At 38.9% G+C, this 26,553-nt stretch overlaps 1 protein-coding gene across 3 annotated transcripts in view; it reads left to right on the top strand.

Moving 5' to 3' along the window:
- Positions 1–26,553, top strand: part of PREP (prolyl endopeptidase) — a 142,644-nt gene that overhangs the window by 51,911 nt on the left and 64,180 nt on the right. For all 3 annotated transcript variants that reach the window (XM_064289275.1, XM_064289276.1, XM_064289278.1), the window contains one exon: positions 13,575–13,680. In XM_064289275.1, coding sequence (XP_064145345.1) covers positions 13,575–13,680 — 106 coding nt within the window. The remainder of the gene's footprint in view (positions 1–13,574; positions 13,681–26,553) is intronic.

Raw genomic sequence — 26,553 nt, 5'->3', positions numbered from 1 at the left:
AAGTATAGAAAAATTTAAGCAACCATCTGTAGAGGGATTCTACTTCTCCTTTAAGAATCAATTGTCAAGAAGGTGGGGCCAAGATGGCAGAAAAGTCAGATGCTTCATGTCATCCCTCTTACAACAAAGACCAAAAAAAACAAGTCAATTGAATACATATGCCAATCTAGGAACCCTCATCATCAAAAACAAAGCTGAAAAATTGGACTGAGCGGCAGGTGGAAGGAGAGACAATTTGAAAACAGCAGAAACGGGGAAATATGGATCATGGGATCACCGATGTCCTGCTAGCTGATTCTGCACCGCACACACAGGCTGATACAAGCAGCAGCATCCCAAGCTGAAACCTATCCCATCTGGTGCAGCCAAGCATCAGTGAATCTGCACACACCTCCAGAACCAAACAAGAGTGACATCAGACCTGGTGAAAATTAAGTGCAAGTTCCCAACCTACCGGGTACATTGGCACCATAATCCTTTCCCCTACCACAGTTCCACAGCTGAGGAGCACTCCCTTCCCCTCATGCATACCCAGACCCCACTCCAACACCAATCCCGCAGCATTTAACAACACCACGCCCCCTAAGCCAGGAACTCATAGCTGGGTTCGGAGGCACCCATTCAATTACACAGCCACTAGCATTGGTGTCCACAGACTTACAGCACCCTTCACTCCCACCCTTTACCCCCGCCCCAGTGCCTTGCGGGCAAATCCAACACTGCACACCCTCATTAGGACAAAACGAGCAGGGCATCTACCAGAAGGCCATTTTCACCAGCAGCAGCCAAGTGGGAGGTGCAGATTTGTGACATTTGACACCGCCCTGCCCTCTAAGAAGGGGCCTCACCCACCCATCCCAGGGGTCTAAATGTTGGCAATACTACCCACTCCATCTAGCCACCCACAACAGGGGCCTGAGAATTAGTGGCGCCTCCTAGTCCCTCCAGCCAACAGTACCAGGTGCCCAAGGACTGGCTGCACTCAACCCCTTCCCCCCATGCACTCTCACAGACACAGATACACAGGGTACCCAGGGCAGCCAACAGCCCCCTGCCTTGGTCCACACATCACCCCTCAGTGCAACCTGTGACCCATGCCTGTTCTGAACACCCTCGTGTAGCCCTGTCCATCTGGAACTGTAGATGAGAGTTTCTGCACCACACACTCAGTGACCAACGACCCAGACACCTGTGCCCTGAACAGCTGCATCCCGAAGAACAGTGAACAGGCTCCTGGGCTCACACACCTAATAGCTGCTCTGACCGCCTGGAGACAGGAGGTGAGAACTTCAAAGACACCCACAACTGGAGTAGCTCACACACTCAGCCTACTTGGACGTATCAAAACAACAAAAATACACAGTAGACACAGTAAACAAAAATACAATAAATGAATAAATCTAATAACTTATTGCTGCCTTGGAGACAATAGTCAATATCAAATCACATAAAGAAACAGGACAGGATGGCTCTGGCAAGCCACAGAAATAAAGAGCCAGAAAACCTTCCGGAGGAAGATAAGGCAATGGAACTATGTGTTAAAGAATCAGAAGACTAATATACAGAGATCAGGAAGGAGATCAGGCAAAACACAGACCAAACCAAGGAACATACAGACAAAGCAATAGAATAATTCAGGAAAACAATGCAAGAACAAAACAACAGGATAAACAGGCTGCTAAAAACCATACAGAAACGGCAACTGGAAATCCAAAAGATAAACAATAAAATTTCGGAATTAGACAACTCAACATAAGGTGACAGGAGCAGAATTGAGACAAAGAAGTCAGAATTAGTGAGATTGAAGATAATCTCTTAACACCAATTTGTTTGAGGAAAAAAAATGAAAAAAAAAAAAAAATAAGAAAGCCTAAGAATTATATGGGATACTATCAAGAGGGAGAACCTACAAGTGATTGTAGTAACAGAACAGGGGAGGATAATGGAAAAGACAGAATTGTTGAAGATTTGCTGGCAGAATATCATGAAAGACAAGAAGATACCTATTCAAGAAGCTCAATGAACCCCATACAGGATAGACCCCAAAAGAAAGTCACCAAGACACATCATAATCACACTTGCCAATACCAAAGACAAAGAATCCTGAGAGCAGCTAGGGATAAACGAAAAGTCACTTACAAAGGAGAGTCAATAAGGCTAAGCTCAGATTACTCAACAGAAACCATGCAGGCAAGAAGGCAATGGGATGACATATATAAAGCCTTGAAGGAAAAAAATGGCCAGCCAAGGATTATATCTTCAGCAAAATAGCCTCTCAAATATGATGGTGAAATTAGGTCATTTCCAGATGAATAGAAATTGAGAGAATGCATAAAAACCAGACCAAAATTACAAGAAATATTAAAGGGAGTCCTTCGACTAGAGAACCAACAATGTCAGACAATAAACGATGGAAGAAAAAAAAAAAAGGTCAAGCAAACAATAAATAAAAGAGAGCAGGAGTGACAATAAAATAGGCTTTAAGGCAAATTCCACCATAAAGGATAAGAAAGGACAGTATATGACAATTGAAGGATCAATATGCCAGTTAACCATAATGAATATGTATGCACCCAGTGACAGGGCTCCAAAGTACATAAAACAAACTCTAACAGCACTGGAAAGAGAAATAGACAATTCCACAGTACTAGTAGGAGATTTCAACATACCACTTTTGGTGAAGATCAGAACATCGAGAAAGAAATTCAATAAAGATACAGAAGATTAAAGTGCCACATTCAACCAACTCAACCTCATAGACTTATACAGAACGCTGTACCCAACAGCAGCAAGGTATACTTTCTTTTCCAATGCACATGGAACATTCCCCAGAATAGACCACATTTTAGGCCACAGAGCAAGCCATAACAACATCCAAAACATCAAAATAATACAAAGCATCTTTTCTGATCATAATGCCTTAAAGTAGAAATCAGTAACAGAAACAGCAAGGGGAAAAAAAAATCAGATACATGGAAACTGAACAATACCTTGCTTAAAAAACAACTGGGTGATAGAAGATATCAAGGATGGTATAAAAAAAATTGATAGAATCAAATAAGAATGAAAACACATCTTACAAAAACCTTTGGAACACAGTGAAAGCAATGGTTAGAGGTCAATTTATAACAATAAACGCATGCATCAAAAAAGAAGAAAAGGTCAAAATCAAAACATTAACCATACGTCTGGAACAAATAGAAATATAGCAGCAAAAAAAGCCCTTAGGAAGCAAAAGAAATAAAGATTAGAGCAGAAATAAATGAAATAGAAAAACAATTGGAAGAGTCAACAAGACCCAAAGTTGGTTCTTTGAAAAGTTCAGCAAAACTGACAAACCAGTGGCCAAACTGCCAAAACAAAAACAGGAGAGGAAGCAAAAAACCTGAATTAGAAATGAGACAAGTGATACCACAACAGACTCAACTGAAGTAAAAAGGATCATAACAGAATACTATGAAAAATCATATGCCAACAAATTTGAAAACCTAGAGGAAATGGACAAATTTCTAGAAACACGCTACCTACCTTAAATAACACAAATTCAGGTAGAAAAACTAAACAGACCCATAACAAAAGAAGAGATTAAAGAGGTAATACGCCCCGCCTCCCCGGGGCCAGGGGAAAAAGGAAAAAAAAAAAAGCCCTGGCCTGGATGGCTTTATTGGAGAATTCTACCAAACTTTCAGAAAAGAGCTAACACCAACGCTACTACAGCTATTTCAGAGCATAGAAAAGGAAGGAATACTCCCGAACTCATTCTGTGATGCCAGCGTAACCCTGATACCAAAGCCAAAGACACTACAAAAAAAAAAACTGTAGACCAATATCCCTCATGAGCATAGATGCAAAAATTCTCTAGAAAATTCTAGCCAATAGAATTCAACAGCATATCAAAAAAATAATTCATCATGACTAAGTGAGATTCATACCAAGTATGCAGGGATGGTTCAACATTAGAAAATCAACCAATGTAATCCACCACATAAATAAAAGAGCCACTTGATCTTAGCAATCTTCACAAAAAAGGCATTTGACAAAGCCCAACACCCGTTCCTGATAAAAACACTCAGCAAAATGGAAATAGAAGGGAAATTCCTTGACATAATAAAGGGCATTTATGCAAAGCCAACAGCCAACATCATTCTAAATGAAGAGAGACTGAAAGCATTCTCCTTGAGAATAGAAACCAGACAAGAATGCCCTTTATCACCACTCTTATTTGCATTGTGCTGGAAGTCCCAGCTAGAGCAGTAAGGCAAGAAAAAGAAAGGGCACCCAAATTGGTAATGAAAAGGTACAAATATCTGTATTCACAGATGTGATACACAGAAAACCCCAAAGAATCCACAAGAAAGCTACTGGAACTAATAGAAGATTTCAGCAAAGTAGCAGGATACAAGATTAACGTAAAAATCAGTTGGATTCCTTTACACCAACATAGAGAACTTCAAAAAGGAAATCACCAAATCAATACTATTTACAATAGTGCCAAAAAAGATAAAGTACTTAGGAGTAAATCTAACCAGGGACGTAAAATACCTGTACAAAGAAAATTACAAATCACTACTGCGAGAAACCGAAACAGACCTCAAAAAGTGGGAAAAAAATACCATGCTTGTGGATAGGAAGACTCAACATTATGAAAATGTCAGTTCTACCCAAAGCGATCAGCAAATACAATGCATTCCCAAACCCAGTTCCAACAGAATTCTTTAACGAGATGGAGAAACAAATCACCAACTTTATGTGGAAAGGGAAGAGGCCATGGATAAGTAAAGCATTACAGAAGAACAAAGTGGGAGGCTTTACACTACCTGGTTTTAGAACCTATTACGCAGCCACAGTAGTCAAAACAGCCTGGTACTGCAGTAGAATTGAGAACCCAGACATAAATCCATCCATGAGCAGTTGATGTTAGATAAAGAACCAAAGTCTGTTAAATGGGGAAAAGACAGTCTCTTTATCAAATGGTGCTGGCATAACTGGAAGTCCCATCTGTAAAAAAAAATAAAACAAGATCCATACCTCACACCATACACAAAAGCTAACTCAGAATGGATCAAAGACTAAAATATAAAATCTAAAATGGTAAAAATCATGGGAAAAATAATAGGGACAACACTAGGAGCCCTAATACTTGGCATTAATAGGATACAAACCATAACTAACAATGTACAAACACCAGAAGAGAAACTACATAACTGGGATCTTCTAAAAATTAAACACGCTCATCAGAAGACTTCACCAAAAGAGTAAAAAGAGAACCTATAGACTGCGAAAAAATTTTTGGCGGTCCACATCCAACAAGGATCTAATCTCTAAAATCTACAAGATACTACAACACCTCAATGACAAAAAGACAAATAACCCAATAAAAAATGGGCAAAGGATATGAACAGCTACTTTACCAAATAAGACATTCAGGCAACTTGCAGGCACATGAAGAAATGCTCACGTTCATTAGCCATTAGACAAATGCATATCGCAACTACATTGAGATACGTCTCAACCCAACAATACTGGCAATAATCCAAAAAACAGAAAATAAGAAATGTTGGAGAGGTTGTGGGGAGATTGGAACTTTTATGCACTGCTGGTGGGAATGTAAAATGGTAAAACCACTTTGAAAAATGTTATGGCACTTCCTTAAAAAGCTAGAAATAGAAATACCATACGATTCAGCAGTCCCACTCCTAAGAATATACTTTAGAGAAATAAGAGCTGTCACATAAATAGACATATGCACAGCACTATTCACAATAGCAAAAATATGGAAGCATCCTAAGTGCCTATCAACAGATAATGGATAAATTATGGTACATACACACAATGAAATACTATGCAATGATAAAGAACAATGATGAATCCGTGAAACATCTCATAGCATAGATGAATCTGGAGGGCATTATGCTGAACTAAGCCAGTCACAAAAAGACAAATATTGTATGAGACCACCATTATAAGAACTCAAAGAAAAAGGTTTAAACACAGAAAAAAAATTATTTGGTGGTTATGAGGGTAGGGAGGAAAGGAGACGGGAAATCATTAACTGGATAGTAGTTAGATAAAGGGAAGGACAACACACAATATAGGAGAAGTCAATACAACTGGACCAGAGCAGAAGCATAAAAATTTCCTAGGCATATCCAAACACTTGGAGGGACCGAGTAGCTGGGGCTGGGGATCATAGTCTAGGGGGATATCTAGGTCAACTGGCATAACATAGTTCATAAAGAAAATGTTCTACATCCTACTTTGGTAAGTAGTGTCTGGGGTCTTAAAAGCTTGCATGTGGCCATCTAAGATACATCTGTTGGTCCCATCCCATCCAGAGCAATGGTGAATGAAGAAAACCAAATACCTGAAGAAAATACTAGCCCAAAGGGCTAAAGGACTACATGAACCAGAGTCCACCAGCCCGAGACCAGAAGAACTAGGTGGTGCCTGGCTACCACCACTGACAGCTGTGATAGGGATCACAGCAGAGAGTCCCGGACATAATGGGAGAAAAACGTAAACCAGAATTCAAATTTACGAAAAAAGATCAGACGTTCTGGCCTGACAGAGACTAGAGGAACTTGTGAAACTATGGCCTCTGGACGCTCTGCTACTCCAGAACTGAAACCATTCCTGAAGCTCCTTTTTCAGACAAAGATTAGACAAGTGTATAAAACAAAAAATAACACACATGAGGAACGTGCTTCTTAGTTCAATCAAATATACGAGACCAAATGGGCAACTCCTGTCCAAAAGCAACATGAGAACGCAGGAAGGGACCAGAATTGGAGGAATGGAAACAGGGAGCCCAGGATGGGAAGGAGGAGTGTGCTGTCACATTATGGGGATTGCAACCAGTGTCACAAAAAAAAAAAATGTATTTTTTTTTGAATGAGAAATTAACTCGAGCTATAAACTTTCACCTAAAGCACAATTAAAAAAAAAAAGTAGTAATAATCGAGAACCATCTGTTCCCAAAATCCTTCTCAGATCTCGCTCTTGCTTCCTCCCCTATTAGCTGCTCCTCTCTCATATTTCCATCATACTTTGTATTTCTTGCTCTTATCTTTGGAAAATACTGCTTTATCTGTGTATGTGTGTCTGGCTCTCTCCCATATGGGGATGAGCTCTTGAGGGCTTTGTTCTATTGATCTATGTGTTCTAGAACCTAGTTCAGCAGCGCACACTTGGTTGTCGATGTTGTTGGGTGCCATGAAGTCAATTTTAGACTCATAGTGACCCTGTGTGACAGAGCAGAACTGCTTCATAGGGTTTTCTAGGCTGTAATCCTTGTAGGAGCAGATTGCCTGGTCTTTCTGCCATAGAGCCACTGGGAGGGTTTGAACCACCAACCTTTCCATTAGCAGCCAAGTGCTTAGCAGATACCTGGTAGACCCTCAGTAAATGCTGGTTGAATAAACAACCTCAGCTCTGACTCCCTGAATAGTGAACAGCTGTCATGCTGTCTTTGGTGGCACTTGTTAAATCATCCCTTTGGTCGAGATGGAACTTTAGTTGGCACCTAGATTTTCCTGTTACAACCAGCCACCTTTGGTGCCACTAGCAATCTCCAACCTCATCTACCCCTCAGCAAAGGATTACACTTCGTTATTGACAGATTTTTGCCCAGAACCTATGGTAGTTAACTCTTCTGGTAAACTAGACTAGACTTCCCAGAGGATCTATATTGCCATGCCTAGTCATTACAAAGACCTCAGCAAACCTACAGGGCACTCTCAAGCTGGGACAGCCCTTCAGGGTTGTCATAAGGGGAGACCCCAGTAGCCTTAACGAAAGCAAGCTAAGTGGCCTTTCTTCTTTCACTCTAGACCTTCATCCACATTCTGTTCCAGAGCAGAGGGAAGTTAAGTTTGAGGAAAAGGAGCCCAGGAAAAAAGGAAGAATAAATTACTCTGTAAGGCCTGGAGATGAGCACTGTGCTCCTCCCACCCCCAGGAGACATGCCTTCCTGCCAGCCATGAGGGTGGGACCAAGGAGGGTGGCTTCTGGCCTTGTTTTTATCTGTCAAGTATATTTGTCTGGTTGTGGATAATGAAAAGCCAAGTACCAGTAAAATACCAAATGTTATTCATCTCATCTGTAGAATACCATGTTCTTTGTATGCCTGCATTTTTCCTGTTTCCAATTACTTTTATCAATACAGATGTTACTACTTTTCTCTTCTTCAATTAACATTTTCTCACTTATATTTAATCGGTACTCTAGATGTAATTCAATCAATGACTTTATAGAATTAGATTGCCAAAGTAATCTGTATCTAAAGGGAAATTTTTTTTTTTTTTAACCTGGCAGTAATAAGAGCGGTAAAGAGTTATCTTTCATCCTGCTGTGCTGTTATTATTAGAAATACAAGTAAAGGATTTCAATCAGCAAATATAAATGTTTCACTGAGAATAATTCTTAGTATATTGTTTTTGTTAACTAATGTTTATTTACATAAATGGTAGATTTTCATGAAACAGTAATTTTTACATAAGGAAAATTTGTTGAAAATAATACAGACTTAAAAGCTGTAATGGGTAGATTTAGGCATTGCGTATTTCATAATTGGTTTAAGACTAGCATTGCATCCTTAGAACAACTGTGTTGCTAGTTATTCTAACTGATGTTGCACTGTTTAAAGAAAAAATAACAGTATTTTGTGAACTGGAATTTGTACCATTTCGTGAAGGCCCGATGGGCCCTTGGCCCTTCTGCTTTTCTGTTTTCCTTTTATCCAGCTTTCAGGAGAATCACTTTATTCTTTCAAGATTCAGATGTCATCGTCAACAATATTTTTCTTCCTTTCCCAGTATTTGTCTTTTCCTTCCTAATGATTTCTGAAATTCATCTTTAAAACTACCTTGAAATGGTCAGAATTCATCTTTAAAACAGCCTTGAGATAGTCTGTGTATGAAGCTGTGGTTAAATATGTATTGTTACAGATTAAATTTTAGTGGAAGAAGGTATATTTCTAATCTTTATATTTCTGGGGAAACAATGACTTAAAATTATTTTGAGATTTGAGACTTAGAATATTTGAAAATTTATACTTTCCAAATTTGTTAGCAAATATGTTTGGTGGCTATAGAACATCCCTGGGTTGTGATAAAGAGAATTATAGTGAAAAAAACTGACTTAATTGGCATCCCAATAGCAATATGCCTTGGGAATTCTTAAATTAAATATATTTTCTATTATCCTCCCCTGTTCTGGTACTCCAGTCACTCATAGGTTATTCCTCTTGATAGAGTCCCACATCCTTCTTAGGGGTTCTTCATTTTTTAAAATTCTTTTATCTGATTTTTCCTCAAATAAGTTGCTGTCAAGTGCTTTATCTTCAGTTTTACTAATTCCAGCTTCCATTGCCTTAATCCTGCTCCTGTGACTTTCTATTGAATTGTCTAATTCTGAAATTTTATTGTTAATCTGGATTTCTCTTTGCTGTCTCTCTATGGATTCTTGAAGCCTGTTAAATTTGTCATTGTGCTCTTCTATAATCTTCTTAAGTTCCTCTGTTGCTTTGTCTGTGTGTCCCTTCACTTGTTCTGCATTTTACCTAATCTAGTTCCTGATCTCTTAAAGAGTTCTGTATATTACTCTTTTGTATTCTACCTCTGGTAATTCCAGGAAGTTCTCTTCCTCTGGAAAATTTCTTCATTCTTTGTTTGGGAGCTTGCTGAAGCCATCATGGTCTGCCTCATTATGTGATTTGATATTGATTGTTGTCTCCAAGCCATTAATAAGTTGTTATATTTTACTGTGTCCTAGCTTCGTGTTTTGTTTTGTTTTGATATGCCCAAATAGGCTGCTCATGTGAGCTAGTTTGATTATCGGTGCCTTTGAAGCTCTAATGTCCTGTCATCAGGTGGTTAGATTTGTTACTAGGTATATGAGCCCAAAAGTCCATTTATTTTCTTATATGGATTCAGCTCAGCTGTCCAGATATCAGTCACCGAGTATGTGGTGCAGGCTCTTACCTACAGTCCTAGATGGGCAGCAGTGATTGGAGTAGGCACAGGTATCTGGCTACAGTAAGGGGTCACATGCTGAGCAAGCCAGGGGGCTGACAGCTGCTCCTGAGTGTCTGGAAGGAAGCATGTCCTGGTTCCCCAGAGTGCGTAGGTAGGTGGGTTTTGCGCCCAGACTCTGGGCCCCGAATGCTGTTAGCTGTAATGACTAGGAAGCACCCCTTAGTCTTAGACCCCTGTTGTAGGTGGCTAGGTGGCATGGGTGGAGCTAACAGTCCTCAGCCCCTGATGTGGGTAGGTGAGGACCCTGCTTAATGGGCAGAGCAGCATCAGGTGTCACAAACCTGCCACCGCACCATATAGCTGATACGGTGAAGTTAGGCTTCCAGTATATACCCTATTATACTGTGCTAATGGGGGCCTACACTGTTGAAATGGGCCCACACAGGTCTCTGCAGGGATGAAACGCATTCAAAGTCCACAGACCCCTTATGCCTGTGCCTAGGCAAAGGAGCTGTGCCTGCCCTGAGTTCATGGTTTAGAGGAGCTGGCAGATTATTTTTTCCTGTTTGTTAATTTGTCCCAAAGCCGGGAGAATGGCTCAGGGCACATGACGGGCCCTACTTCCAGCCCAGGGAAAGCGGCAGTAAGCAATTGCTAAAGCAGGCCTGGGACCTGGTACATAGAAGGAGGGAGCAGGGAGAGAGGTTCTTCCCAAAGGGGAAGTTTTTTGATCCATACTGTAGGTTAGATGCATGTACTTATCTTTTGCCAATTGAAGGCTGCTTCTTGCTGGTTCTGGAGGGTTGAGTAGACTCTCTGCCATTTGGTCTCTCCCAGTGTGGAAAACGTATCCCCAATGCCACTGCTTGCCTCACTGTGTATTCAGCCTGCCAGTTGCTGGTTCCCACCAGGTGGGATCTGGCAACTCCTCACTGCTTCTGAACCGTCTCTCCCTGCCCCTGCCACTCAGTCTGATTCCTCAAGTTTGCTTTGATGTTCAGGGCTCCTGGATTGTCATATATAATCGATTCACTTTTTGGGGGGGGATCTTTCTTGTAAGAGGGACTACAGGAAGCGTCTGACTATTCTGTCATCTTGGTTCTACCTCCTTAAGTTAGATTAAATATAAATGGCTACAACTGTTTTGTCCACCCAGAAATGCTGAGAACAACTCCTTAGATGTGCTTGAGACAGTTGTCTTTGAAGTGCATTTTACTGGTCTCTTTTTTTGACTGAATCACTACAACCGAATTAGTCATCATTTATGATTGATATAGTCAGACAGGTAGGGTTAACTGGTGGTGGAACAAAAGAGCTGTTAAAAGATTACGATCTAGAAGTTGGGCAAACAGGAACCACACCCTGTCATCATGAGATAAGGTTGAAACAACCTGTGAATTACTATCTCCTTCTTAGTGTTTTTCTAGTCCCTTCCTCCTCTATAGGCCCCCGCATGTGCAGAAGAACAAAGTCTGACCACTGTTTAACCTTCCTTAGCCCTCTGAAGATGGCAATGTAGTGCCAAAGATGAGTGCGCTTGCGTTATATCACATAAGTGATGCCAAGGGCTGCTGAGAGGACTCCATCTTGAATATCAGTGGGTTCCATCTTGGATTCCAGATGAGCATGCAACCTAATTAACATACATTGACATTCTGAGAAGTACCTGCCCCTTGAAAGAAGCCCACTAAATATTCATTACTCTCTTGTCTTCACCAAACCCACGTAAGCCCTAGCTTTGCTTCCTTTTTTGAGTCAGCCTTTTGGAGATGCTTAGTTCTCCGCTGACTCCTTTTGCTTGACTCAAGAAGAATAAAGCTTGTTGAAGATAAAGTTGGTCTTTCACATATATTCTAACTTGGGAAAATACAAGGACCCTTTGTGTTAGATTGGTGATCGGTAACAATAGCGTGACTTTTAAACACTAAAAATTCTGTTCTTATTTAAAGGACAAGGGAACAAAAATATGTATTATTTTAAATGAGACTGCTTTGCATTATGTATAATAAAATTACATTTGCGAGGTTGCTGAAGATATCCTTAATTTAGGGAGGTTTAAAAATGAGATGGAACTAAAATTCTAAACATTGGTTTATTAGCTATACATATTAAAAGTATAAGGAAAGCTAACAAAGAACTAGTAATAGAACATATAACTACCAGATTAGTCTCCATGTCATTTATCACCTTCTAATATGGCACTAGAAGGTGATATTTTTTAATATGGCACAGTGGTTAAGAGCTTGGCTGCTAACCAAAAGGTCAGCCATTCAAATCCACTAGCCGCTCCTTGGAAACACTATGAGGCAGTTCTACTCTGTCCTATAGGGTGGCTGTGAGACAGCATTGGGGTTGGTTTTGGGTTTAATATATTCCATAATTCCATGTTTATATGTTTGTTGTTCCCACTAGAATATAACATTTTTCCTGATTTGTTCGCTGATTTGTCTTCAATACCTAGAAAAATGTACATAATAGCTACTTAGCAAATATTTATTGAATGAACAAATGAAAGAGTTACAGTTGATGAGGATGTGGAAAAATAGGAACTCTCATACGCTACTGCTGTTTAAGAGTGTAAACTTGAAAAAAGTACTTTGGAAAACAATTTGATAACATCTGATAAAGTTGAATATGTGTATATCCTACCACTTAACACTGTTACTTCTAGTTATATACCCTGGAAAACACATATATAAGGCCATAAATAAATATGTTCAAGAACGTTCGCTGAAATGTTTGTAATAAGAAAAAAAAGTGAAACAATCTAAATGTTTATTGGTAAGAAAATGGATCAATTAATTATAGTATGTTCTTCCACTGCAATACTGTACAATAGTTAAAAATGAGTGAAGTAGACTTACATGCAGTAATTAAAAAAAGTGTATTGAGTGAAAAAAATTAGTCGTAGGAGGATGTATATATATAGTTTGGCACCATTTATATAAATTTTGACAACTCAAAACAATAATATAGTTCATTGCATTAGTTTTTTTTGGCAGTCAGAATTCATTTTGTTATCTAAGCATCTGCTGTTTAATACTGAAAAGGAAATCCACAAAAGCACAGGCCTCTCATCTCTGACATCAAGTGGTAGAGATGGCTAAGGATATGCATAAAAGGACTGTTCGTTAAATACTTGTTAATATAGTATGAACCATGGTGAACTTCTTTGTATCCAAGTCCATTTTACTAATTCTTATTCATCATTTATAACAACAGCTTTTTAAATATGTAGCCAGTGAAGAAACCTTAAAGCCAAGGATATTAATATTCACAATGACAGATTGCGTGTATGTACAGTTAAAGAATAGACTAGAAATTTAATGAAAATCACATTGAAGTCATGACATTCAGTTATGTCTACCGGTATTTCTACTTAAATATTTCACTATGCTCTGTCGAAACAAACTCTGATTAAAATAAGAAGAAATTAAAATTAATGTTCTTTTTTTTCTGATACTTTTATTTTCAGATCATACATTTGGTGTGAAGATAATGCATTTGAAGTTAACCTTTGTTTTTCACTTAATATTAAACAGTGCTCTCACAAAAAATAAGCTCTGATCCGCCCTCACCCTATTCTTGTTTTCTCCACAGTTGTCTGATGATGGTCGCTATGTCTTGTTATCAATCAGGGAGGGCTGTGATCCAGTAAACCGGCTCTGGTACTGTGACCTACAGCAGGAATCACATGGCGTCACTGGTAAGTTCTCTTTCAAACACAGACAATTATTCTAGAAACTCCACTCACAACAGTTATTTTGATCTTCTCATTGATTTCCCAAGAAGTCTTCTTCCATTACTACCGCATTATCTCATTTTTTGATTTTTTTTTCCAGCACTATTCCGTAAAGTGAGGAAAAGTTGAGAGAAGCGAACTATTGACTTTACTGTTTTCTCTGTAGATTGAAGTTAACTTATTTTTTGCACATGAGTGTGAAAATATCCTGAGTATCACAGTGAAGCTAGCCTTTTGGTCTGTAAAGCATTATCACTGTCTCCATGAAATGGCACAAACTGCCACAGGAAGGGGATATATTCAGCCAATGGGAATTCACCAGGTTAACAGGGTATACGTAACAGCTCCCCTGTACTGAGCACACACACCATCACAGCCAGTTGGCTTCCCGAAGCACCATACGTCACGATGGTAAGCTTAGAACCAGCCAGTTACAAATTCTGGAGATGGTTCATTTTAAATGTTGTTCTCTTCCAACAGTTTTATCATGCCAGCTCAAAAGTAATTCTTATTAAAAAAAAAAAAAAAACTCATCACCATTCTCAAGCATTAAAGCTATTCAACTGGCACAGTTCACTCTTAAAAATTCCCACACCCAAAAACCTGCTCGCCCCCAGATAAGTACACTAAACTAATGCAAAATATGTGGCTAATGCAAAATAAATATATTTTGAGATTGTTGACACAGATTTTCAAAATATACAACATGCAGTACTTTAATAATGTATCTCGTTATTGGTGTCTAATCTGTATTATAGTGTGAACATGGAAACATTTATGTCTGCTTGGGGGTTGCACTATTTTGTAAACTTCTGTGAACAAGGGTCATATCCTAACATTCTTCGATACCATGGAGCGTCATGTACACACATAGCGGGCTGAAGCCAGCAACTCTTTATTGTAGTATTAAATATATACCCAGTTAATAAAGTTTTGTTTTGTTTAGTTTTCTGTTAAGAAAAAAAAAAAAAAAGAGTATACTCATTTTGGCCCCAGGAAAATGGCATCGGCTACATCAGTGTTCACATCTTCTGATAGGAGCAAACCACCACCCAAGAATTAGTCACTGGAGTTGCCAGTCGAGATTGACCTAGAACTGAGCAAGCTTCTTAAAATTGAATCTAAAATAAACAGTGACAGCAGACATCGCAGTGTTCTTGTCATGCACACGTTCCCCTGTATTTCTAAGGTGGTGAAAAGGACTTTGCTTTTCTCCAGTTTATTAGATATTCCAGTTACAATGTCCTTCCTGAACAGAGTGCTGTTTTCATTTTCTATTTGTTAGTTCACTGTGTATTTAACGATTACGTGGGCCTGTGTTATTAAAAGATACAAATTAACTCTAGTTTTGTTTTGTTTAATTTACCCCACATCCAGAGAAGAAAAATTCATCCATGTATTCATAGACAGAACTGCAATTACTGTGTCCACTTTCACGATAACAATGCTTTGAGTGAGATTTGCACATCCCAGCAAAACACGAGGGAACTCTCTGTTTGCTGAGACTATCTCCCGGCATCTTTTTCTTGCTGATTCCTTACCTTCTCCCCCATTCTTGTTATCCTTCTTAAACTAAGGGGAAGAACAATTAAGATTTAATTTAAATCTTAAGTAAACTAGTTAACTTAAATGTTAGATGAGCTAGGCCTGAATAGCTAGTGACTAGAAAACTAAATCCCATGTTTTTGAAACCTCTAATTTTGTATTACTGAAATTTATACTCCTTTTAATGACCTGAAGCTTTTCTGCTATGATTTTAATCTTTTATTCTCTTGAAGGTAGGGTGAATTACCAGCATTTTTTCATATAAATTAATTATTCATTAGGGTACCACTAAATAGCCTTTCTTGAGAACTAAGTAATTCATTCAGGTAGCCTCTTTTCTAACATTTCTATAATCTTTGTCTCTCAGGCAAACTTACCCATGCACAGTTTAAAATGAGAAGCACAAAAAAGTGGCCAATGGTCATTTAAAATAGTAGAAAAAGTCAGTATATAGGGAAAACAAAACTATGTAAATAAGAGATGGGAAAAAAAAAAAAACTTAGAATCTTGAGTGTTAAAAGAGATCTCTGTGAAGCTGGCTCCTCTTGCCATTGAAATTTGAATTTGTGTTCAGGGTCTTGCAGACTGTCTTCTTACTTGCTACTTTGTGAGTGTGATTTCTCACCTGTTCTCCCTTGCCTCTCTATGGAGTGCCTCATTCTACCATTTACATTTACTGTGTTTTTACTTAAGAATAATATGAAAATGCTTCAGTTACAAATTGTGGACCATATCCTCCTCTCCACAGTAACTGCACTTGAGGCTGGTGGTTGCTTCTTTCTGAACAGGCAATTCCCATGGTTTACCTCACTCACCATCATGTAGAAATGGCATTAGGTACATATGTGCCTTCACAGTTTATATAATTTTTCAACTGTTCAAAATAGCTAACCAGGCCTTCTGTAAAGAATATTGTAATCCTTCGCTCCACTCGTTACCAGAGAAATGTGGTGACTCACTATCTTCTTGCTTCAGGGTGGGAAGGATTTCTACTCCATAGTTCACTACACTTCCTCAGGCTTTTTGCCAACACCTTTCCTTCTGTAGGTCCCTGAGTGTCACAAACGGTTTGCACTCAGCTACTAACCACAAGTTAGGTGGTTCGAATCTACCCAGCAGTGCCACGGAAGAAAGGCATGGCAACCTGCTTCCGTAAGATTACAGCCAAGAAGACCTTGTGCAAAGCAGTTCTACTCTGAAGCACATGGGGTCCCCATGAGTCAGAATCAACAGCAACCAGTCTGGGCTTTTGGTTTTTCTCTCTGCAGTTGTTCCTTCTGTTCCTTTCTCCTACTGTGATTTTTCTCTCCACACAAAAGGCAAAAACACTGTGTGTAAGGATTTGTAAGCTACATGGGGACAGGGGCCTTATCTGCCTTGTTCCCTGCCAAGTCCCTGGACCTATAACAGTGCTTGACCTACTCAGAGTAGTAAGTGTACACCAGCTATGTCTTAGATGAGTTTGTCCCTTTAGGGATCCCTGTGCTCAGGTGGCCTTCTCTGATAAGCCAGCTTCCATCTGGAAGCGTTCATTTACTTGTGAGCTTTGAATCTTTTCCCTCCTGTGGCCTCTTAATTTTTTAGATTAAATTTTTGTACTTTTTATTAAACACTGAGAATGATGAATAGTTACTGACCCTTGTGTCTTCAGCCCTGAATATTGTATAAGCTGAAGAATTCTGCTTTTTTTTTTGTTTTTGGTTCCGTCTTTAAAATCACAGGTGAAAAGGTATCAGGGTACCAGTAAGGACACCAGCCTAGCATGACATCTTATTAGTTCTGCTGTAGAAAAGGCAGCTGGGTCTTGACTGTGATTCTTAAGGTGATTCATGCCCTCAAATTAGTTGAAATTATCCACCCTGAACCTTGCAAGAAAATGATTTGTGTCTGGATTTTTTTAACTCAACATTATATATTTTATATATTATATATATAATTTGGAAACCCTGGTGGCGTAGTGGTTAAGTGCTACAGCTGCTAACCCAAGGGTCAGCAGTTCAAATCCGCCAGGTGCTCCTTGGAAACTCTACGGGGCAGTTCTACTCTGTCCTATAGGGTCGCTATGAGTCGGAATCGACTCGACGGCACTGGGTTTGGTTTTGGTTTATATATAATTTATGTTGTATGTATTATATATATGAGCTCTGGTGGCACAGTGGTTAAAGTGCTTGGTTGCTAACTGAAAGGTTGGCGGTTTGAACCCACCAGCGGCCCCAAGGTAGAAGAATGTGGCAGTCTGCTTCCGTAAAGATTTACAGCCTCAGAAACCCTACGAGGAGGTTCTCCTCTGTCCTATAGGGTCTCTATGAGAGGAATCAACTCAGTGGCAATGGGTTTAGGTATGTATGTGTGTATGTGTGTGTGTGTGTGTGTGTGTACATATATACACACACACACTTTGTTTCATGAGGTTGCTATAAATATTCTATTTTGAATATATATATAGTCGTATCATGTAGTTAGACTAAATTTAAAATAAATTTCTGTGTATTTTCTATATTGTAGTTAAATATTTGGCCTCAGAGCTAGCCCTTTTTTCTCAAATGTGGGAACTTCTAAATACTTACTTTGAAATTTCATTGAGCTTTTACTTGAAAAATGTGAATAATAGTCTTCAACATTACTTTTATATGTACTCAATGTAGTGACATATTTCTAAATATTTTTATTAGAAGAGTAGAGGAGTCATCCCATTTTATATCACCTAACTTTAAAATTTAAATTTTGGTTTCTTTACATTATAAACAACTATAGTAAGACCAAATCCACCAGGTGCTTCTTGGAAACTCTGTGGGGCAATTCTACTGTGTGTCCTGTAGGGTTGCTATGAGTAGAAATCAACTCAGTGACAGTGGGTTTTTTTAATGGGTTTATAGTAAGATTTAGTCTACAGTGTAGAATTCTATAAATTTTGTATTTAGTTATGAAGCAGACAGGTGTTGGTGTCCCACTTGGCACCAGGCGCTGTGTTAGGTGATATGGTGATGACAGCAGGTTGTCCCTGCTCTTGGAGTGCTCCCCACCCGATGAACAGATAGACGTTGAGATTAATAATGTAGCCTTCCCAGGCAGTGTCACAGGTGCTGTGACCCAGCATACAGACTCAGCTCAGAGTTATGACATCTCTGGAGTTTGAGCACCCTGTACTCTTATTCCCTCCTTCTCATCTCTCTTTTCTTTCTTTTCCTTGCTTGTTCCCTTTTTTCCTTGTTTCTCTTACTTCCTATAGGTAGTCAGATACATTATTCCCTTCTTTATAGAATAATGAGCAACAAAAGAGAAACTGTCTGCTTGGCTGGGTTCTAAATACATTTAAAATTATATCAGAGGTTTTTAAATGGAAACAATTGTTAGTCGTGGAAAAAGAAGTATACCAAAACCAAACCTATTGCTGTTGAGTCGATTCTGACTCATAGTGACCCTGTAGGACAGAGTAGAACTGCCCCATTGGATTTCTAGGCAATGGCTGGTGGATTCAAACTGCCAGCCTTTTGGTTAGCAACCAAACTCTTAACCACTGTGCCACCAGGGCTCCAAAAAGAACTATAAACAAGGTAAAATCCTTGTTTTTAGTAACTTAACATCTTCACTGTTCTTGTTAGCTTCCATCAAGTTGACTCCATCTAATGGTAACTTTATATACAACAGAACAAAGCATTTGTTGCCAGGTACTGTGCCATCCTTATGGTTATCAGCATGTTCGAATCCATCACTGGTGGCTATGGTGGCAATCCGTCTCACCAAGAGTCTCCCTTGCCCTTGTTGGCCCTCTGCTTCACCAAACCTGATCCCCTTCTCCAGTAATTGATCCCTCCTGATGACGTGTCCAAAGCAAGCAAGTCAGACAGTGTTCTGTTTTGATCCATGAGATTTTCATTGGCTAATTTTCAGAAGTAGATTGCCAGGCCTTTCTTCCTAGTTTATCTTCTTCTGGAAGTTACATTGAAACCTGTCCACCATAGCTGACCCTGCTGCTATTTGAATATAGGTAGCAAAGCTTCCAGCATCACAGGAACACGCAAGTTACCACAGTATGACAAACTGACAGACACTTGGTGGTTCTTGAGTGTAGCCTGAAAGGGTTTCTGCTAGTCACAACATTCAGGAAGGGCCTTGGGGGAAAGGTGGGTGGTGTTGATATATTGATTTTTGTAAATAATTATCAGCTTACCCTTTCCCTCACCCAGACTTTAACTTGTTTCTTTGCATTTTTCTTTTTTGCTAAAAGTTATATCACTTTAGGTTGATGAAGTTTTCAACTCTCACCCAGTCTTCATTTAAATGCTTCTATGTCATTAAAGGAAATTGGCTTTCTCCTGCAGAAGAGATCAGTCTATACCACTTGATGGCACATAACCATGAAAAGAAACTTGGTATTTGTTGGACACTTAAATCGTTCATCCAGCCCTCTGGCTCTTGTAAGGCGGATGATGTCTTGTTTCTGAGTAAATGAGACAATACTGACTCCATTGTCACGCCTGATGGGCTGGGCCTCCTTTAGGGGTGGAGTGGAAAAGAGGAGATAAATATTCAAGAAGCGTTAAACAAATCGTTTTCCCAAAGCTTAGGAAAGTTACCAGTGCATTAAAAGTGAGGCCAAGAGAAGAGGAGGGCTGCTATGAGAAGCAGGGAGTTGTTAGAAAATACTGTGTGTACCAGAGTGGGAATGCAAAAAGAAAAGAACTGGAACATCAAAAGACAGTATAAAATAAGAAGCAAAAAATGAATTTTGAAGTAAAATAAAAAGTAATAATATAAAATTACTACTTACACTAATTTTTAAATGAATGATTATAAGAGCTTTTTCTGGAAAATGGTTGCGTGCCATGAGAGAGGGAAATTAGATCTTAAAAGTTCACTGTTAGCCAATCATACTGTTCAGAGAAGCCACATTCACTTTATCTTTGTCATTTGAAGAACTCTGAGTTTATTTGGAATAGTAGGAAGTGTTTGTTTAGATACCCTGGTGGCATAGTGGTTACTAGCTATGGCAAGCTACAGCTGCTAACCAGTAGGTTGGCAGTTCACATCTACCAGGCACTCCTTGGATACCCGATGTGGCAGTTCTACTCTGTCCTATAGGGTTGCTAGGAGTTGAAATCGACTTGACAACAATGGGTTTGGTTTTTGGTTTGGTTGGTTGTTTAGCATTTTCTGTGTGCCAGGTTCTGAGCTACAAATGTAGATAATTTCATTCAATCTTCATGTAATTATTATCCCCAGGAAACAGACTGGAGGTCGCATAGCTTTCCTAATGCCATTTAAAGATCCAGACTCAGGTTAACTTCCAAGCCTGTGTTCTAACGTTTATCGCGTGGCAGAGTGAGATGGATGTTAGTTGGGCCCAAGACAACAGCCTTCCCACCCCTTTAGCATCAGAGCATGATCTGCACCTTGCGCTTGTTACCCTGTTACATGTAAAGCCCTTAGTGTTTTGTAAAGTATAAAAGCACTTTATCTTACATTGCCAGAGAACTTAGAAAACATTTTTCTATGAAAATGGTTAATATCATTAATGATTTCCAAAGAAATCCATGAAAGTAATGCATAAAGGTGTAAAATGACTTAAACTAATCTTCACTCAATAAACAAATCATTCCCTGCCAAGAAGGTTTATAAAAAGTCATTTTAACTTAATGTGGAGAGGTTCAGGAATTGAATTCTGTTGGCCTTACAGTGAATGAACAAAGATACTTACAGACAAAAGGACCTGAGAGGAGGTAGGCACAAATGCAACGGTGGTAAAGGAGTTTAGTCATTCTCTTTTCGAAAAGCAGTTTTCCTGTTTTCCATTTAAATCAACTCTTCTAACTTGTGAATAGCAAAAAAGTGAGTCCCATTGTTCACCTGGAATACCTTTTCTCCTGAGTTATGTCTTGGCCAGAGCCTAGAGCAGCAAGGGTTTCTAGGGAGCAAAAGGATTTCACAGATTCCCCACTTAAACGTGCTGCCCTTGGACAGCCTGTACTTTGAACAGGTTTTCAAATTATATAGCTGAATTTGTACAAATCCAGCCATATTCTTTATTCTGAATGGACTTATGACTCCCCATATGTGCTTATGGTGAAGGTTTGGTGACAGATAATGACCAACCACAAACTATTTTGTTGTTTTTGTGTTCATTGGAGCTTGATTATTTAAATAAGTATGCCACATCTTCAGGCTCGCCTGATTGTACAGTAGTACTGAAGGAAATTTCTACTGTTTTTTGGCTCTCATGGATACTTGAGTGACTGTTTAGTCATAATAAATGCCACTGGCTGCAGGACCTTTTCAGGCAGAGACCATGAGATGGTTACACTGAGAAATAAAGGTTTCACGTCACAAATGCTTTATTGTCAGGGGAACATTTAAGGAATCTGACATTTTACTGAACTAAGATTCTGTGTCTACAAATGTCATTGCCCAGAAAATTCTGTTTTATCATTTTTATTTTAAACAAAGGTACCTTTTTGATTTTTATTTCTAATTACCTGCAAATTTTACATTGCCAGCTAATTTTTTTAAGCTTATTTTGTTGTCTATTTAAGTAATGGTTTGTTTGTTTTCCTTTTGAACTATTGGTCTATGCAAACTGAGGTGCAGTTACCTTGGGGTGGGTCACCTGCTGACTAATCTTTTGGGGTTAGCTATTTGTCACTGAAATTAGCATCATTGTAATTCAGATGCAGAGTTTAACCTTTTGTAAAAATTAATTGTAAGGACATCTGTTCCTGAGAGTTTGGTACTTTATATACTCTGCTTAGCTTCCCAGTTGAAACAACTGAAATGCTATAAAAAGCTTATAAAGCATCATTGTAAATAAATTGCTAAACTGGCAGAAGGGAAACCATAGAGGCCAAAGATACAATGAAAGCAGGAATGCAGAAATCCTGAGATGTAAATTGGATTGTCCCTGAATATTTCTGCTGAACCTTGGAGGTTGGGCTTCCCTTTGCTGGCTGCCCATTAAAGGGGGTATTAGATAAAGCCTGGAGTCTTCCAAGGAAGAGAGTCTAATGAGAGATGCCCTCAGTGTAAGGGTGATGGAGAAATAAACCTGCCAGTGGGGGTAGGGGGGTGGGTGGGACATGTAGGAGGAGGGTACAGCAAGGAAACCCACCTGTCTACCTTGGCACTAGTTGGGGTTGAGGGAAGGCAGCACATGAATTCTGCTCCTAAAATGTGAGAAAAGCTGAACTTCACATGGGTGCGGGTTGAATTGATTGTACCTAGCAGGTCCAGAAGTCCTTTTGCCAAGATTTTAATTTAAGCTGCTACTAGGTTGGTTGCATCTCAAGAAGCAAACAGAAGCAAATACAAATCCTCTCTGGAAGAGTACAAATTCAACCCAGGCTTCAAAAATTCCCACAGATGTTTCAAGGGAAATTAGCAATTCGGTCAAAAAAATCATAAAGCAGACAAAGAAATTCACAAGCTTGAGAAATAGAGCTAGCACAAACACCAGCCAGCAAATATAATTATCATACTCTTAATGTAAAATAGGAAACCCTGGTGGTGTAGTGGTTGAGTGCCTTAGCCACTAACCAAAAGGCCGGCAGTTCGGATCTACCAAGCACTCCTTGGAAACCCTATGGGGCAGTTCTACTTTGTCCTATAGGGTCGCTATGAGTTGGAATCGACTTGATGGCAACATGTTTGGTTTGGTTTTGGGAATGTAAAATAAATATCTTTAATACCTTTTTTAAAATAAAGGATTAGTATAATTGTTGTTAGGTGCCATCAAGCCAGATCGATTCATGGCAACCCCATGTGACAGAGTAGAGCTGGCTCAGAGGGTTTTCTAGGCTGTAATCTTTACAGGGGAAATGCTGGTGGCGTACTGGTTAAGTGCTACAGCTGCTAACCAAAGGGTCGGCAGTTCAAATCCGCCAGGTGCTCCTTGGAAACTCTATGGGGCAGTTCTACTCTGTCCCGTAGGGTCATTATGAGTCAGAATCGACGGCACTGGGTTTGGTTTTTTTTTGTAATCTTTACAGGAGCAGATCGCCAGGTCTTAACCTCTGCAGAGCCACTGGTTGGTTCAAGCTGTTAACCTTTTGGTTAGCAGCCAAGGGTTAACCATTGCTCCACTAGGGCTCCTTATTAGTGTGATATAGCTTGAAAAAACAAAAGTAAATGAGAAGCTTGAAAACATATGCAAGAAACAAGATGGTATAAAGAATAATCAAATAGATTTGGAAAAGGACTAAGTAGAACTTCTAGAAATCAAACCCGTAACCACTAACATTAAAAGTTTAGTTTTTAGATTAAAGTTAAAACCCGAAACCAAACCTGTCGGCCGTAGAGTCGATTCTGACTCATAGTGACCCTATAAGGCAGAGTAGAACTGCACCATAGAGTTTGCAAGCAGCACCTGGTGGATTCGAACTGCCAACCTTTTGGTTAGCAGCTGTAGCACTTAACCACTAGACCACCAGGGTTTCCAGACATAGTTAAAGAGAGAATTAATGAATAGAATATAGATACAAGGAAATTACTTAGAATGCTGCCTCAAGAGATGGAAAACATAAGAGAGGTTAAGAGACATGGAGAAGAGCAAACTCTTTTCAGAAGTTATAAACTACATAATTGGGACCAAGTGTTCTGCAGAAGACCACTAGAAAAGCTGAGGGGAAAACATCCATTGGAAGACTTCACAGAGCTAATGAGGAAGTGAATCGGTCTACAATATCACAATGGAAAATGGAATTGATTCAAGATATCACAATGAAAATGACATAAACCAAACCCACTGCCATCGAGTCGATTCCAACTCACAGCAACCCTACAGGACAGAGTAGAACTGCCCCATAGAGTTTCCAAGGAGCGCCTGGCGGATTCGAACTGCTGACCTCTTGGGTAGCAGCTGTAGCACTTAACCACTACACCACCAGGATTTCCAAAAATAGTACAGCTGTCTTAATATCAAAGTAGACTTTAAAGCAAAAAAACATTACTAGAGATAAAACTTCTTAATCATAAAGTTTAGCTTTATTTGCAAATAACAATTCTAAATTTACATATCTACTAGTATGGTTTCAAAATACATGAATCAAAAATTAACAGAAATACAAGTAAAAATAGACAAATCCACAATTATAGAACATTTTAATATACCTTTCTGTGACAGGTAGACCAAGTGGCCAAAAAAATTAGTAAAGATGTAGACTGAACAATATGATTAACATATGACCTAATAGACAAATTTAGCATATCCCACCCAATGGCTACAGAGTACGTATCCTTTTCAGTCACACACAGGACCAGTTTTAAAGGATTTTTTTTTTTTTTTTTTTAAACTAGGCCATCAAGCTCAGCTTAAATTTAGAAGGAATGAAATCATACAGAGTATGTTCTTTGGGCACAATAGGATTTAGCTAGAAAATAGTAACAATAACCAGAGGGTAAATAATCTCAAAAACAACATCAAGTGAGAGAAGTAAGATACAAAAAAATTGTGTTGTATGATTTATTACATATAAAGTTAAAAAAGTAGACGAAACTAGTCTATAGTATTTATGGATGCATATAAAAGCAGAAACAATACCAAAAAGCAAGGAAGTGGTACCTGTGAAAATCAGTGACTAACTTCAGGAGGAACAGGAGCTTGTTCAGAGCATCGTAGAAGTTCCTGCCCCCTTCTTTTGTCAAAAAATGTATTCACTGTCCTTATGTGTTTATTCTTCCAAATGAGCTTTAGAATGATGTTGTCAAAGTCCCCAGAATTCTCATTTGGATTTTGATTGGAATTGTGTAAATTTTAGATTTCCTCTGGGATTATTTTTACATTTTTGAAATACTCAGTTTTCCTATCTAGGGATATAGTATGCATTTCTTGTTACTCGGTATTTTTAGGTTTCTTAAAAAAAAAAAAAAATGAGCATTCTTTATATAGACTCCAAATTCCATATTAAGTGCATTCCAAAGCATGTTATTACTTTTGCTTCTATCGTGAATAAGGCTTTTTGTTTTGTTTTTCCATATTTTCTAACTGGGTATTGCTGGCATGTAGGAAAGTCATTGACTTTTTTAACTGCTTATCTTATTGTTAGTTTTAATTCTAACCACTGATTGTATTATATGTAGAGTTTTTGTTGTGGGCTAGGTAGTAGTAGCCACTTTATAATAATTTTCACATTTGCTTACTATTCCTTGTTTACAGTCGAGAAAATGAAGCTGAAGGAGAATAAGAGATTGCCCAAGGTCACACAGCTCAAGAGGAGTGGGGCTGGGGTTTTAGTTAGATGTACCTGACCACAAAACTCTCTACCATGGGATTATATTTTCCCTGATAAATTTAATTCAATAACAAATTACATAAAGATGCTGTGAAGATGTATGAGATAATGAATGTAAATTGGCTTTGAAAGATTCAAGGAATACAAATGAACTATCCAAATTAATGTAGCAATTTCACTGTGAAATTGAAAGTAGAAGATGTTTGGAGACTAGCATTGCCTTCCATTACTTTAGAAGTCGTAGAACTTTGTTGTTTATAAAACCTTCTAGATGTTCTTTGAACATTGATACTGGATACATTGTGAAGAAAGATGTCTTCCCAGTGTTTTTTTTTTTAAAAAACTTAATATTTAAAAGTGGCATTAGTGAGTTAAGATTTTTTTTTTTTAGTGATAGCCATCTCCAGAGTATTTCTTAGGACTAAAGGGCTAGAATGTGTTTTTTCTTTCATTCAACACAAATTTTATTTTGTACCTTTGAAGTACCTGCCACTCTGTTTAGGTAGTGAGTATGAAATGGTGAATAAAGACAAATACTAACCAAACTAATAAGTACATAATTGTATCTTGAGAAAAGTGTTGTGAGGAAATGAACTGGGTGTCAATGAGAAGTGGCTAACCATTTGGGGGTGAGCTGGGCAGAGGAACCAGCCTCTGTGAAAGCCCTGAAGCACATTCTAAGAAATCGGAGAAAGGCCAGTGCTACTCAAGGATGGGGTGAGGGAGAGTTGGAACCAGCCCAGGTTGGCTAAGTGGGCAAGGACTGCAACAATCCGGAAGATGAGGCCGTGAAAAGGAATTTGGATTTTGTTCGAAGTGTAATGGCGAAGCCATTGAAGGTTTCTGAGAAGGGTGCTAATGTGAACTGATTTAGGATGTTAAAACATTGTGGTGGCTGCTCTACCATGACAATCAAGAGTGGCAGTGCGAATGTTAGGTATAGACCAGTAATGTCTGTCAGCCATGGCACTGTTGACATTTTGACTGGGTAGTTCTTTGTTGTTAGAGGCTGTCCTGTGCATTGTAGGATGTTTAGGAGCATCCCTGGCCTGTACCACTAGATGCCAGTAGC

This window comes from Loxodonta africana, chromosome 1, assembly GCF_030014295.1.
Source record: "Loxodonta africana isolate mLoxAfr1 chromosome 1, mLoxAfr1.hap2, whole genome shotgun sequence".
NCBI lineage: Eukaryota > Metazoa > Chordata > Mammalia > Proboscidea > Elephantidae > Loxodonta > Loxodonta africana.
Note: the sequence above shows the minus strand (reverse complement) of the source record. Positions and strands in the feature narration are given on the sequence as shown.